The sequence below is a fragment of the Aquila chrysaetos genome, chromosome 1 (assembly GCF_900496995.4).
Source record: "Aquila chrysaetos chrysaetos chromosome 1, bAquChr1.4, whole genome shotgun sequence".
NCBI classification, from domain to species: Eukaryota; Metazoa; Chordata; class Aves; order Accipitriformes; family Accipitridae; genus Aquila; species Aquila chrysaetos.
The window spans coordinates 78,157,582-78,173,795 of NC_044004.1; the positions used below are offsets into that span (position 1 = coordinate 78,157,582).

The following is a 16,214-nucleotide window of genomic DNA, read 5'->3' on the forward strand; positions in this document are numbered from 1 at the left end:
TAAAACGTAGTCAAGCAACATCTGCCTACACAATCACACACAGTAGGAATGCAGCCATTAGCTACACAACACAGAGTTAATTGCAAGACTATTAAACGTAATAATATGACATACAGAAACTCTTGTTTGGCTGTGCTTGTAGGAGATGTAGGAAAATCCTCCAGTCTACAGATGAAGATTGAAGAGAAAGCAAGAAAAACAAAAACAAAGCAAATAAAGAATAAACATTCATGCAAAATTAGTCAGTTAATTACTTGTAACCCACAATATGACACTTCCAAATTTACCAAGTTGAAGGTTTTGGTTTTGTTAGGGTTTGTTGTTTGCTGTTGTTGTTAAAGGTTTATCACTAATTTCCCCCCTTTCCTTTTTTACCCTCCTTATATGGAAGCTCAGTAAGATTATGATGTAAAACAGACATGAAGAACCTCAGTTGCCTTCAGAAACACTACATGGCTGTCAGATTAGAACTTTTATTTATCCATCTGTAACACACTTATTGGAAGCAATTTAGCTAGGAATGTTAATAAAATTCTATATGTTTTAAGTTCTATGTAGCATCTTCCAAACTAAACAGGAATTAAAAGAGAGAGACTCAAGTCCCATTATTTAGACCATTTTCTACAACGTTAATATTCTAAAACCAGATCACATACTGAGGGTTACCCAGCTAACGCTCAAACTGCGTGAGGGTGATCTACATTACAAAGAGTTGTAGTTCAACTGCTGTTTTGCAACTTAAACAGAAAAAAGTTCAGCTAGAAACAAAGAAAAATAATGCATGCCCTTTCTGAGTTTGTGAACCTGGCAAAAAGAAAGAACCAGCAATGTGGATGCTGAGCAAGTCATTCAAGATGTTCATGCACAAAAAGTGATTCTCTCCCCCACCCCTGCCAAGTTGTGTCAATTATAGAGAGAGTGGAGAACGGATATTAGAACTGTAAAAATAACACAAAGAATCATGCATCATGGGAGTTCAAAAAGATAACTATTAAAGAAACAATATAGATCTTAGATGGGAATAATCAGCATCAGTAGGTTAAATACTCCCTAAAAATCTTGTATGGTCTAGTGGAACCTGTAAGCTTCAAAAAGCAATTAGAAGCATAAGAGAAAAAATACATACCATGTGATAAAGTTTCTATGCGTACACCATACACAATAAAATTAGTGCAGAAAGCTCTGATTACGTAACGTGTAATTTCTTTCTTTTTACAAGAGTACCTGTCACCTACGATTTTTCAGTCAGGTCACTTACCCATTTACACTGCGATCCTGCAACCAGTTCTGAACTTACTAATATCTTTTACTAGAAATAGAAAGAAGCAGGAGTATTCATATTCAGGTAACTATGTCTCAGACTTGTCCGACTGGGTGCCCTAGACTGAAATCTACCAATACATTCACCATATTCCTTCTCAGCTTACCTAGACACGCCTTTCATAGAAAAACCTCCTGTCAATGGGCGTATGCAGTTAGCTTTACAAGTCAAACTCAAGCCCAATTCTGCAACAGCTGCACGGTCACCACCAAACTCTACGACTTCATGGATTCTAACTAAAGACATATCATCAATGCTTTCTCCATATTAAGCTACATACCTTTACCGTCATGCAACTGATACCACTCCTATGCACTTGAACAATTTTAAATTGTCAGGCTTCATACTTACTGGATATTTGGGGTAATTCCCTCCAGCAGGACGATATTGACACCTCCTATGTGAGCAGTGGCACATGTCTCAGTCATCTTTTGATGTAGTACATCTTTAAGAAAAAAGATACTTAACAGCATTTCATTCAGTAAAATACTTCCAGGTATGCCTACTGCTTTCAAAAATATAGTACCAGGAAAGTAATTAAAACATTACAGTTTTAGTAGTCACCTTAAGTAATATCAAATTTATCTTGTGACAAGAAGACAGCTTTTGAAAACGAAAGGCATGATTATTATCTAAAAGAATTGCCTTCATGGCATTTTCTGAATATCTTGCATCCTTTTAAAATCCTTCAGCATTCTAGTAAGAGTTTTTAAAAGAACTTGTTGAACATTATTATACTATCCACACACAGACATAACGTATAACATACAAACAAAACATATTACACATGCACATACGTACATCTGCATTGGTATAGTACGCACACACACGTAAACATGTAAAGCTGCCATTGAATTCAATTACAGAGTACATTTTAGCTTATCCCACCTTTCATTTTTTCTTTCAGGGTGAAACTGCCATGGATTCTCTTCAGTTCAGATTCCATCGTTAGACCGCCAATGTCTGCCTCCAGGTGGGTTCGGTTCACCATGCCTATTCCAAAGACTATGAGAGTCACATGCTGTGGCTCCGAAGTCACAAGGCTGCGCTTCCTCTGTGTGTCTCTGCCATTATCCTGTTCATTCTCAAACACCACTCTACAAGCAGGTTCAGTTGGGCTTCGAACACCTACAAAAATACAAAGGAGTTATTTAAGGATACTTTCCAAGAAATCCTTGGCATATCTGGTTTGTATTTGAAACCAAGGATCACGTATCTTGCACATCAAGTGAACTCTTCAGGCAAATTATCTGTGTCTTGCTTATTCCACTCTAACAACACTGCAACTGAACCAAATCCAAGACACAATGGGGACAATAATGAGTGATGTGATTTCATTATTATTCATAGATATATTATTATGTACATCATATAAATATTCATATTTATGTGATTTTATTGTTATACAACAAAAATACTCTGACGGTTTCCAATTGTCCTGTTTCTTTTTTGATCATTTCACAGACAAAGGTTCTTATAATTTAATTTTGGATAAACAAGTTTTCCTTCTCAACACTCAGAGCATAAAAACAATGTAAGAAAATTTACATTTGTGCAGATATGATAGCTGTGGGTATGATATTCTGTGCATGAAAGATACTGCCCTCTGTTTAACAGAAGCTCTCATTTGACACTTTCTCAGTTTTTCATTCTTTAGTTAAAAGGAGTCCAAAGAAAACATGCCTAACTAGTAACTGTACCATCCCCTGCATAAACAACCTAAGTTCACCAACAAAAAGAATGATGCTAAGTCAGCTCTCAAATTTACTCTGCTGTGCTAAAATACATTAGACAGAAAGAGCAATGATCACCCCAGATCTCAGAGCTTTGGGTGAAATTATGGCCCAAACACCTGTAAACTTTGCTGGACTTCACCAAAATCAGTATTTCGCCTTTTCTTCTCTCAAAGCTAGGTTCACAGATTATTTTTTTACTCCGTCATTTCCAGGGCAGAAATTATCTCTCTCAGGATGGCTTATGCATGTGCTTACATATTTTCACAGAATGATAATATACAGCATTTCCATTAGCCACTTGAAAACAAAGTAGCACCTAGGGAGGAATAAACTCAATCCACTCTGTACACAATTAACCAGAAAAGTTAACCTTTTAACACAGTCCCACATCCAGCGCAAATCCAGATTAACAGAGCTGCACAAAAATATCAAGGGACTGAATTTAAAACCAATCAATTAACACATATCTGACTAAGTCTAGGACTGAAAGAATCAAAGCATACTATAAAGCCAGAAAAAGAACTTGTTTCTTTTTTTATACCATCTCAGTGAACTCCTTACAAGCTCCCCCCCCTCCTCACCACTTGCCCCTCTGATCCAAGTTAGATGGGGTGGGCAACTTTCAAAAACCACCTTATGATCAAGCTTTAGAAGGATACACTTGAGCAAAAGCACACACTGTCAATTATTTGGATTCATGAACTAGTTTACCTGTTGGCCCAAAAGTTTCAGAAGACTTTTCTAAAATCCCAGTTGGATCAGAAATAAGTGAATAGAAGTTCAATAGTTTATACATATTTTGCCAGCACTCAGCAGAAGGTTCACTCTGTTCCGACACGGTAATAGAGTCAGAGTCATCCATATGAATAGTCATGTGGTCAACTACATCTTTTGAACCTTTCCTGGACACTTTAGAAGTTCTTCTTTCTGACCTCCCCAAGGAATTCTTGTTTCGAGACTCTTTTTTATTGTTCTCATTGTTTGTTCGTTTGTTCTTTGTATTGTTCACTCTGTTACCTCCATTAAGACTTCCTCGAGAGCTTCGGCTGAAATCAGAAGAGCGGAAGTCTCTGTGTTTGCGGGTTTTAAAAGTAGGTGTTGGAGAGGCTGATCCAGCTGTGTATCTGCTAAGTTTGATGTCCGTCTGCGTGGCTTTGATATCATCAATCATTGTACTGAACTGATGAATGAGACGAACCAGTGCCATATCTACGTGCTGGCTTATGGACTGGCAAGAAATTGTAAAATTACAGTGAAAAGTATTATAATAGCGTTTATTCAAGTCATGAAAAGAAAGGGCATTGGTGGAGTTATGAGGTGTGCACATGGATTTCTCCATTACAACAGCACTAATACTGAAAGTTTCTAACATCAAAGCTGGTTTGAATTCAAGAGGAGGAAGATTGACAGCTCCTTGCCTAAGGAAAGAAAAGGTACAAGTTACTACCTTTTTTTTTTTTTTTTTAATGGGAGTCAAATACTTTTTTACACCATGGTACAGCTGATTTACTGAATCCAACCTTTTATTTCCCTTAGGATATCACCTTCTTACCATAGTTCTAAAAATAAAAAATGATATTTTATACTTTCATACTGCATGCTACTAACACAGTAATCATTCAGTTCTGTGAAAACTTAGTTTGGCATGCAGTATTTCCATCACAACCTAAAGCTTTGCCCAAAATAGGCAGGGGGAGCAAGGGGGAAATTCAGCATTTACACCAAGAAGTAACAACCTCGTGTACAGGATTAATTACAAAACAGCATTTAAGAGCCTCTCAAATCTCCCCCACTATTATTCCCACCAGCTCTCCCTTCCCCAGTCTCCAATTTTCAAAAGTAGCCAAGATTCAAATTCTTAAAATTTCCAAACCATTCCACAGGAAGATTTAAAAAAAAAAAAAAAAAAAAATTCTAACAGGAAGATAAAACATATAAGATTAAAAGAATAAAGGACTGCTTCTTATTCTATGGAAGTGCTTTGGAATTCTATGTCTTCACATGAAAAACTTAGTTTCTGTTCCTTAACCAATATACATATTTTCAAATGTCTCACAACATACCTTCGAGCTCGCTTGCTTTTTCTTTCCTTTGCTGTATCTGAATCAACAATATCTGCTCTTAGGCAGTCCAAAGTTCCTGAGAATGAAAGGTACTCTCCAAAGTACATTCTGTAGCAGAGTGGCATTGCATCCTGAGACTGAATTCCCGTGTAACTTAGAAGAGGTTTGAAAACAACCTACAAAACAAAACCCACTGATTCACTATTTATTGTCTAGATTATTCCTATATTCTTGCTCCGCCATTTGTTGATCTACAATATTTACAATGTCAGCTACATAATACAGAACATTTTTAAGTTTTATTGACAGTGCTGTAAAACAGAAAGAAGCGGGATAAAAAGGAGAAGCTTTGTGGACTTTTTGAGTTAAAAGATTGATTACACAGCAAGCTAGCACTGAATGCTTAGCTATGGGAGCAAAGTTTCTGCATGTTCCCCTCAGTAGAAAGTACTCTGGAGAACTAGGCTAATCTCATTAATGCTCCGATATGTTCTTTAAAGTTATAAAACAATGGTCTAATAGACCATTGTTTTAAGTTTATTACGGGACACCTCAGAGGTTTCTTGAGCCTTTCATCTTTGCGTAGAAATGCACAAGAAACGTGTACAAAACCAGGATAACGTTTTCATCGTTGTAAGGTTGTTGTGGTTTTGGTTTTTTTTAAAGTAATAACTAGTTTTTCCCTACAGAACTCCAAAATACATCAGCAAACCACACCTACCTGTGCATCTGCTAGCTGGACAGCAGGAAACCCCTGGTTACCCTCTTCTACACCTGCAATGTCATCCTGACTGGTGCTGTGCTGTGAGTGTGTGCCATCCAGGGTGTTCTGGTCACTAGACAAAACTGTGTTGAAGTCTGAAGCGGAGGGTATAGTAGGAAGATTGGGTGCCACACCTGAAAAATAAATACCTATGGAACACTAACACCACAGCAAATTTTAACACCACCAACTCTGTTAGTTCAGCAAGACTCTATAGAAAGGAACACATGCCATACACAAAGTCAGAGCCCTAGTCAGGTCTATAACCTCACAAAAGTGGCATTCAGGATAAAGAAACAGTCTGATATTGCCGAAACAGGTAACAGAGATAGTCCAACTCGTATTTGGAAAGCACAAAAATATCTCCTCCTTCTTGCCTTCCTTCACAAGGCTTTTTGTCTGTATTGCATTCTATAGGGCACTTAACTCCTCTTTAAACTGAAATAATAGGTAGCTATATTGAGCTATATACTGAGTAGCCTATACCATCAACAAAAAGAAAGATTATCCACAGTTGCAGATACTTGATTTTAGCTTTCTATGCGCTATAAGCTTCTGGGTTTTGGTAGTCCCAATGCAAGATCCACTAATTAGATCGCTATAGATTAGTCTCTAGCCAAATACACTCTTCATAAAAATGACTATGGACAGCCACTTCCCTGCAGTTGGTCTATTCACGAACAATCAATCAGACTTGCAGCACAAGGGCAGAGTGATGCTAAATCGCCTGCATCTTGAGAATGGACTGGACTCAACCTCCATGACACAGAGTTGCTCTGCCAATATAAATTAATCCTGATTCTTCAAAACTCAAGTACTTATCAGAGAGCCACAACTACACGCCTCCACAGAAAAATGGTTTGGATAGATCTGTGTCCGAGTTAAAATCACTAAGTCTTAGTTTCAGGAAAGTGAGTTTGTGAACAAACTGTCATGGTTTCAGTAGGAAAAACCACAGCTTTTTCTGGAGATAAAAAAAAAAACAAAACCCAAAAAATGAAAGCTATACTTCTACCCTATGATTCTTTCTGCAGGGAAACACATTCCAGTTTACAGGAGCCACACCAGTTAAGCAATATGTACAGCACAAAGATGTTTTGTAGGATCAGACTATTTGTGCAATATTAAAAACAAATTAAAATTTATTATTGCCTAAGATTAATATATTACAGTTGAAAGACTGTTAATAGAAGAAACATTCTAATTTAGTGTTAGTGAAAAAGAAAATTAAGATACACACATTTGAGGATTATGAATGATGAAAGGCTTACAAGAAAAATAAATAAGCTGCAATAAGTTGTAACACATGTTTCTTTAATACACTTAAGACTTTCAGTAATGTGTATTTTCTTTTCTCCATTCCCTTACACCAGTGGATAACTTCCCATTGCTGAAGAAGAATGTTACTCTCAAAACAGATGTTTATGTTTAGTCTCAAAATTGAACTGAGAAAAAGCAAGAATTCCGATGTACAAAATCTTTATTACAAAAACAGCACATGCAAGGAACAGCCAACCCAGAATAATCTCTTAAATTCAGCTGTAATTAGCAATACCTGTTGGAAGACTATTGTGTCCAGATTTGGTGGCCGGACTTTCTTGTACTACACTTCCTCTGTTGCCCACAGCATTTGACATCCAGTTATAGAAACTCACAGAAGATGGTTCAGAGAGCAAAGGATGTTCAGATAACATGTCTGTGGCCACAGTATTTCCTATACAGATAAATCACAAGCTTTAGCATTTGTTGTATCAAACGCAGCAAAAACCAGGAATGCAGCATAATTTTACTGACAATACCTATTTACTATAAAAGTAAGCCTAATCCTCAGGGTTTATTCCAGTAAATTATGTGCCAAGCAGCGCTACAGGTTCTACCGCAGAAGTTATACTATAACACTAATGGATGTTGCACTACAAGTGTCTTTGCATTTGTTCATCTCTACCATTAGAGGAAAAGAGTCATTAAGAAACAGAAATACCTTTTCTTCTGAATAGTATTTCATGCCCTGACAGCAAAGGAGAGAGGTTTTAGAGAAAACGCAGTATCAAACTTCTCTGTTTTTCTTTATATAAATTATAACAATGCACTCTAAACAATAATATCGGACAAAAATTTCAATGTATGTATTTCAAACTTCTATAAAACACATTTGTTCAAAAGACCATTACTAAAAATCTGCAAATTATTATACACAAACTAAATTACTGGAACATTAGTTTTAGTCCACTTTTTGAGCTACTTACAAGGTCAAGAAAAAAAAGACAAATACAGAATGATCGCTTCCTTATTCATTCAAAAATACTCACTTAAGTAACTGTGCATTATACTCAAAAAGTAGTAAGGCTAAGTAAAAAGAAAGTATTTTTTTTGTTAGTTGTCATTTCTCTTCCCAACCTGATGTACTCACTGTTTGCTTCCAGAAAATATGGTGCAGCGGTGTCTAGGAACTGCTGTTAAACTATGGGGGGTTTGTTTTTGTTTCTGTTGGTTTGGGGTTGTTTTTTGGGGGGGGGGGGGGGGGGGGGAATCTTAAACAGAAATGATAACTCATCATTGAAATACAGCACCTTTTCTGAATCATTAAAATAAAATCAATCCTCCCTTCCCCTCCCTTTAGCTTACTTATGCTACATCTTACCTGTTCTTGTTAAAGAACTACTTTTAACTGCAGTTGTACTTCTTTGAGGAGTCCCTTCCAAAAGATTATGCAGACTAGGAAAACTCCCAGTAAGATAGCTAAGCAGACTCTCTTTTCTTGGACTTTCTTTAACTGCCATTCCAGAACGGCCAACATGCACTGGTGAATCCGTAGCTGTATCTCCACTAGTGTAACTTAAGGAATGATATGGATGTATACCCTTGTGGAGAAAACAAAGAAACTAATGAAGTACTGTGTAAACTGCAAAAAAGTAAAAACATTTGGTCTGAATATGAGATCAGAACAAAATAACTACAAAATTCTCATTCCTGCAAACTTTTGGACAAGTAGCACTTTATTTGGGGCAGGTTATACTCCATACACGCATTGTGCATAAAGTTGCTATTGAATTCTCAAGTATTAAAATAATTTTACGTGTAAAAACAGTTTAAAAAGCCAAAGTAGTAAACGGAACTGCAGATGTGTAGAATTCACCTAAAGCAATTTGCAGAAGGAACAGTGTATGCCACCGAATATAAGGCTCATTTTCATTTGCCCTTCGTCTGAAGACCAAATCCCTTCTATCCCTAATATAACGGTAAGTACAGCCTCTGGACAAGGTGAAGAACAGAAGCTGGGGGCTTCTGGCACCAAGAGGAAGGCTCCTGGTCCACCTAAAGGCTTAAAACTAAGAAATAGGTTCTCGGCCCTCAAAATTGAAGAAGAGCCAGAAGCGCTTTCAAGCAAAGCATCTGGGCCATTTAACCCTCAACCATGCAAGAGCACTAGGAGGGAGCAGTAAATGGTAGTAACGGGTGACTATCTACTAGAGGGGACAAACACACCAGTATATGCTGGGCTCCGACCAGCTGGAAAACAGCTTTGTAGAAAAGGACCTGGGGGTCCTGGTGGACACCAAGTTGAACGTGAGGCAGCAACGTGCCCTTTCTGGGCTGTCTAGCCCGGGCTGCACTAGGCAGTAAGCTGCCAGCAAGGCACGGGAGGTGATTCTACTCCCTTACTCGGTGCTGGTGAGGCCACGCTTGGAGTATTGTGCCCAGTTATGGGCTCCCCAGTACAAGAGAGAAACACCGAAGAGTCCAACGAAGGGCCACTAAGATGACTAAGGGACTGGGGCATCTCTCCTATGAGGAAGGGTTGAGAGAGCTGGGACTGTTCAGCCTAGGGAAGAGAAGGCTTGGGGGGATCCTATTAATGTATGTAAATACCTGAAGGGAGAAGGCAAAGGCAACGGAGCCCTTCTCAGTGGTGCCCAGCGACAGGACAAGAGGCAATGGGCACAAACTGAAACACAGGAATTTCCTCACTTTTTTATTTTGAGGGTGACTGAGCACCGTCACAGGTTACGGAGTCTCCATCCTTGGAGACATTCAAAAGCCAGCTGGACATAACCCTGGGCAACTGGCTTTAAGCGGCCCTGCTTGAGCAGGGGGGTTGGAGAAGATGACCTACAGAGGTGCCTTTCAATCTCAATCATTCTGTGAAAAACCACAGCTGAAAAGGAATCAGTACGAGCCACCGAGCTGCCTGACGTAGGTACAGAAGACAAAAAATTACTTTAAAAAAAAAAAAAACAACACCAAACCAAAAAAACCCCAACCCCCAAACCCCACAAACAGTCACAGACTCTTTCTGTTCAGAAAGTAGAGATAAAAACAGATTTTTGCAGTTTTCTGAACAGCTTGTGGAATAAAAAAACCACACTAGTTTTACTACAAGTTATAGAAAAGCTTTGTCCATCTTAGATTTTTGTATAATGATAATTAAATCCTCATTTCTGCTTCCATAAAAGATGAAAAGCCATAAAAGCTAATGCACATCCTTAAATTATGCCCATATATATATAGTTTTTAAGTGTGCCTCTCAAGTTAACTGGGAAGAAAACCAATAAAAAACAGATGTAGAATATAGGCCAACTGATCGAGCATCACTTTTATAAGGCAAGGAGCATACCTTCCACGTGTTACAGTTACAGTTAGTTATAGTTACTTTTTAGACAAGTATTTATTGATTTGCAGCCTACAGAATTGCTTCTAAACAGGCCAGCTACAAATCACTTTCCTCTCGTGCACGGTGCTAGAAACTTACCTTTATTTTCAGAACAGAATCACTGTGAGTGTGAGTCTTGGATAATTTCCTCATGATCTCAGCACCAGTTACAGGCCCAGAAGAGCCACCAGCAGGTGGAGGGCGATTAGCTGTTCCTTCTAGGAGCATTGTGTGCTCACTGACGGTAGCTGGAACCAAGAAAACAATTTTGCTCATTTGTGTATATATACATACATGGGGAACCAAGATTATCTATTATTAGGTACATTTATTCACAAGAAGTCATGAGCTTCCAAATTCTGACATGCAACTACACACAGCTGTCTAGGGAATTTTAAGACAAATAAGAAAACCTCAGACATGGGCCTACTGGATTTTGTTTAATAATCCAAGTACAAATCTTTGTCCTTCTCATGTCATACAACTGTTGCTCTGTGCTACAGATCCAAAAGAAAGTTGCCAAATTTCACTTCCTTTTGCTGACTCTGGCATGGCTGTTCATTTTTTGAATTAAGATGCTTACACTGGCATAAATTCCATCTATAAGTAAACGTATACAAGGCAGCAAAATTGCTGCTTCCAAAATTCTTGGTGAAAAATAGAATAATGTACACAGGGGGGGGGAATTAAAATACTTCACTGGTTCTTATCGTCTTGCTGCTCAACCAAAGGAGATATTTTAGAGGAGGGGGCAAAAATTTCCATCATACTGTATGATTACATACAAGTTTCACACACAAACATCTTTGGGTTTCCTCTCTTTACGCTGATAACTGTTGCCTGGCTTTTATCTAAAAGCAGATTCTCCTCCTGATTTTTTAAAATTATTTTTCCCTCAATGTTCCATAATTTTTACTTGAGAAAACATAAACATTGTATTCCTGAGAACAGTAGCACTGTACATAGATGCTACAAACACAAAATAACTAAGTCAACTGAAGACAGCAAAAAAGAGTGCTGCAACAACATGTATTTATTTATGGCCTTCCTTTCTGTGGTTCTTAGTTAAGTCAGCTCTGTACCAAGTACAAAGCTAAATCACTAACTTACGTGAACTTGGCAATGTGTAAGCTGGCAACAGAAGTCTACCACATACGAAGCAGTAAAAATGGGGGGGGGGGGGGGGGGGGGGAGGGGGGGGGATACGAAAATATGTCTTCACAAAGAACAAATAAGAAGGTAGGTTTGAAGCTGTTCCGGGGAGAGTTCGTAGAATTGCACGTTACAATTCTTAACTAAGGTCAGAAGCTGCACAACAAAATCCTAATTATTTCCTAGCTTGGAATTAAGTTGATATATTTTGTGCAGTAAATATGAAAACAAAGCATGTGAAGAAAGAGAGGTCTCCTGGATTGTTTTTCCCCAAACCAGTAATGCTTATTATAATACTATAATTATAATTGTCAGCAGCAGCTTCAAAATGAAGATGAATCTAAAAAAAGAAGCTTGATGATTCTAAGGAAGATGACTATAATGTATTCAAGCATTAAAACTAAAGAAGATACAAATGCTCCGAGAGGAGCTACTTGTCCCTGTGAATTTTTATAGAGACAGAAAAACACAAAAATACCTGCATCAAATTCAAACTCTGCTCCATCAGCACTTGTGTCACTCTGAAGACCCCCTCCGTTGTCTAATCCAAGTCCATCCTCATGCTCATGGCAGGCATTTGTCTGCAATTTCACTGGCTGAGTCGGTCTGTGTAAGCTGACTCCTTTAAAGGCTGGGGTCACCACAATGAACTTCATCCATTGCCTTGCTAAGGCAACTAGACCTTTCTTTAAGGTCACTAAGGCAGGAAGGCCATCGCTCTTAAAAAAAAACAAAAATTAAAATGCTGTGATATGCTTTTTTAAGTAAACTGGGGAAAAAAGAAAGTCAGAACTCCCTTAAATCTTTGCGCTTAAGAGACTTACAACAGAAACATGCTGGCACCACACAAGGTCCACTCGAATATAAGAAGCCATAGTGCTAACAGATAAAAATTACAGCTTCATTGAACATAGCGAAAACAATCAACTACATGACCTGAGGATCTAGCCCAAGGGGCCAAAAATAAACAACAGGAAACAGGTTTATTAAATATGAAACTAAAAGTACGTAAGTAATTATAAGGCTCTGAACTATGGACTAAAATTCACAATAGCACTAGATTGACTGTAGAAACAGAACTGAGATTAAAAGATGAGGGGCTTTCCATTGTTGGTAAGCAGTATTTTAAAAACATAAATTTGAGGTAAAAAATAAGAATTGTTTTGATTATATCACTGAATTGTGCTAAAGAAAAAAAATGTTTCTTATTCTGACCACAAATCAAACAGTGCTATTTCTGCCACTAATTGTGCTATTTCTGATCACCGGGCTCTCAGCTGAGTATGTTGAAAAATGTAGTGTTTAAATCTGACAGCTGTGGAATTGGATTATGAAAATGACACAAAATCAGGAAAAACACTCCTCCTTATGCCTGATATGTTTGTTCAAACAATTATTTACCACTACAATCCAGAGATTTACATTCTTAAGCCACCAAGAAAAAGATTAGATTCTTAAGCCTTAGAGTTTCTACAATTCTAGCTCTTTTCTTAAACTGTCTGCATTATCCAAGTATTTCTAAAAGACATTAAAACTAGTTCTTGAGAAGACAGTTTGGAATAAGCTAATCAATGCATGCACTTGCCTTAATAATTGAGATTTATTCAATTGTAAAACTACAGATGCAAATTTTTACTACTTTGCTGTTATCTTTAAGAAAAATGATATCTGAGAAAACAGCCATTAACAATTTTAAAGACAAGCCTTCCTGGTTTATGATTTCTCACGTATTTACTATAAAATAACTTGATAAAAATTATGCATATACACAGACCACAACAAAACCAGCAGATCTGAAAGAAAATGAAATGAGAGAAGCCACATCTACTTATTAATTTAAGGATATATATGAATTTAGGTTACATTTTCGTGTTTGTTAACTTTCCTTAAACTGTTACCTAATTTAAGACATTAGAACTGGTACAATTGAAACTAACACACTGAGTTATTTCCATTTTTACAGGGAAACTCACCATGGTGGCATCCTCAATAATGGAGTAATTTGCTTGGTGAAGGTAATGGTGCAATATATTACACAGTAAACAAGAAGGATTTTCTTGCAAGAAGCGAGCCACTTTCGTAAGCCTGTTGTACTTGCTTCTCAGAGGAAAGTGCATACTTTTATTCTAGATTAAAATGTAACAATTTTTCACATATGAACATACTTGCAAACAGAACATGCGCATGAACTACAAGATTTTACCTATGATAACACAAACTTCTAGCCCCATTTTCAACTTCTGCAACAAAGACTTGCCACATTGATACCTGCCTTATTTTAAATAGTGTATGTGAAAAATCATACTTGATGCTTATTTATTTATATCAAGCTATAAAACAGAAGGCTGGATTCGAATCGCAGACTTCGTAAAGTTACTTCTGGAGCGATAGTCATATATGCGCAGCTAGCTGAGATTTTCAAAGAAACTGTTTATTTCCAGTTAAAGAAAAAACGGGCACTTTTCTAATTTGGTTTAATGCTAGAAAAAGGGTAGGAAAAGAAATACGAAGGGAGGCAGCAATAAGAGACTGCTGCGAAGGATGACTTTTGAGTACACCAGAAAACTAGCCTGACACTAAGGTCGTCAACCTTAAAATGCAAGACGGGACCTCAACAACGGGTATCACCTCAAAATCTTCCCACTAGATGGTGCTAAGTAAACGAACAGCAGAAAACCACCTACCCACAAGAAAGCTCCTTAGCAACTCACAGGAACACCCAATTTGTCATAAAAGCTCTACCAATCCTAGCTTGCAACAAAAAATTTGTCTATTTTGTGTTTCTTGGTAGAACGTTTCACCCTCGCTATGCTTTCCTCCCCTCCTCTAACAAGCAGGTCCAATAAACACGATTCAACACGCTGCAGGAGCACAGAAATTCACATTTTCTCCCAAAAGATACCTTGTATATTTCATAATTCAACACGCTTTCATATTTCATAAAATATACCAGTCACTACAGCCATATTTCTTACTCTTCCCTTTCAAGAGGCAGAATCTCCAGTTGTTTTACACGGAGATGCACTCCTGTAAGAAGCACAAGACTTCCTCACTAGTAACAGCTGAATTTTTTCCACTGAAATTCAGATTGTGTACAAAAAGCACAGGTAGTGAGTTCTTGTGACCAATTATGGAATTAAAGGCTCATAAGAGGTGCTGTAAGTTTGTCAGTGAAAATATCCAGAATCCCAAACAAACATATATTACCTATTACACATTACACTGCTCTGTGTATTCTGATATGCCTATTGATTTCATAAGGGTCACTTACCTCTAAAGCTTCTGTCATAATGCAACCCATAACAGCACAGATTCGCAGAGTTCCTTCAGTTTCTAGTTTATTTAATGACGATTTCACTTGATCAATGGGAACAAGCCAAGCACCAACTGCAGGTGTTGCAGTACTCAGCAGGTTCAGCTGCCTATTGAGAAAAATAAAAAGCATTAGGTATTCACATTCAGCAGCAGCACTTAGCAAGATTTTCTAATGCCCTTATGAATGACATTCAAATAGGTGGAATATGACAGAACAATGTTGCAAAGTAACAAACACAGACTTACTGCCCAGAAAATGAAAATTGGCAAACAGTACCTAAGGCAGGTTTTGTTTTACTCGCTCACACACGCGTGATTCCACCTACTCTTGCTACTACTATTCCCTCCTCCTCCTATTTGTATTCCCTACCGAAATCATACAGTTCGAAATTCTTATCACTGACTGAATCCCACATTAACTGTCACACAATACGTCACAAAGGACTTTTGCTGAAGGACTGAGGCAAGAATATTAGGAAAAGCACAAAGCATATTTTCTAATTTACAGCTCTATACTGAGCTTAAACTACTGACAGACAGGAATATTTGACTTGTTCTACAAACACAATATGAAAAACTATCTTAGAAAGATTTATCTTGAACTTTACAGTGCAATGGCAGTAAGATCATGGGTTAAGCATCAGGCTGAATACCAAAAGCACTGAATGGTTCTCTTCTCTAGCATCTCTCCTACTCAGAAAAAATACCTTCCCCTGCCTTTCTCCTTCATACATTTCAGTCTCACTGCAAGGTTTGTTTTTTTTAATGTTTCTTCTTTTAATCATCCCTAACTAAAAATTTTCTAGCAACACTTCCATATAAATAACAGCAATAAAAAATTGAAGCAAGCGTTACTGTGATATATACAAAACCCAAAATTTTCATTTCCAGAGAAGCTTCAAAAATTAATGAAATTACATTCAGAATCTACCAAATACAAGTGCAATTTAAGAAAGCAAAAATATCTTTTTTTTTTTTTTTTTTTAAACCAGGTAAAGTTATACCTTGAAAATACATGGGCTGGAGAGCGCACATTGGTAGGGGCTGCAAAACTAAACCAAATTTCTTTGATTGTTAACTTCATGCTGCAGGAGTCAGGGGGAGGAGGCATCAAGGGTATATCTTTTTTTAGATCATCAGATTCAACGCCTTCATCCTTAAAAAAGGAAACACAAAGTCAAAGGTGAAATTGTTTTACAAAGTGATTACACTG

The 16,214-nt window shown here is 37.5% G+C and overlaps 1 protein-coding gene across 16 annotated transcripts in view; it reads right to left on the bottom strand.

Moving 5' to 3' along the window:
- KIAA1109 (KIAA1109 ortholog) overlaps nt 1–16,214 on the bottom strand; it is a 127,675-nt gene that overhangs the window by 48,550 nt on the left and 62,911 nt on the right. For 7 of the 16 annotated variants that reach the window (XM_041125566.1, XM_041127463.1, XM_041126734.1 and 4 more), the window contains 14 exons: nt 16,006–16,157; nt 14,958–15,108; nt 13,660–13,812; nt 12,165–12,405; nt 10,634–10,782; nt 8,525–8,744; nt 7,865–7,891; nt 7,439–7,597; nt 5,842–6,032; nt 5,121–5,296; nt 3,769–4,475; nt 2,210–2,449; nt 1,673–1,766; nt 115–165 (listed from right to left, as the gene is read on the bottom strand). In XM_041125566.1, the coding sequence (XP_040981500.1) occupies nt 115–165; nt 1,673–1,766; nt 2,210–2,449; nt 3,769–4,475; nt 5,121–5,296; nt 5,842–6,032; nt 7,439–7,597; nt 7,865–7,891; nt 8,525–8,744; nt 10,634–10,782; nt 12,165–12,405; nt 13,660–13,812; nt 14,958–15,108; nt 16,006–16,157 (2,711 nt within the window). The remainder of the gene's footprint in view (nt 1–114; nt 166–1,672; nt 1,767–2,209; nt 2,450–3,768; nt 4,476–5,120; nt 5,297–5,841; nt 6,033–7,438; nt 7,598–7,864; nt 7,892–8,524; nt 8,745–10,633; nt 10,783–12,164; nt 12,406–13,659; nt 13,813–14,957; nt 15,109–16,005; nt 16,158–16,214) is intronic. The other 9 variants (XM_030038776.2, XM_041127083.1, XM_041125410.1 and 6 more) reach the window with 6 other exon arrangements.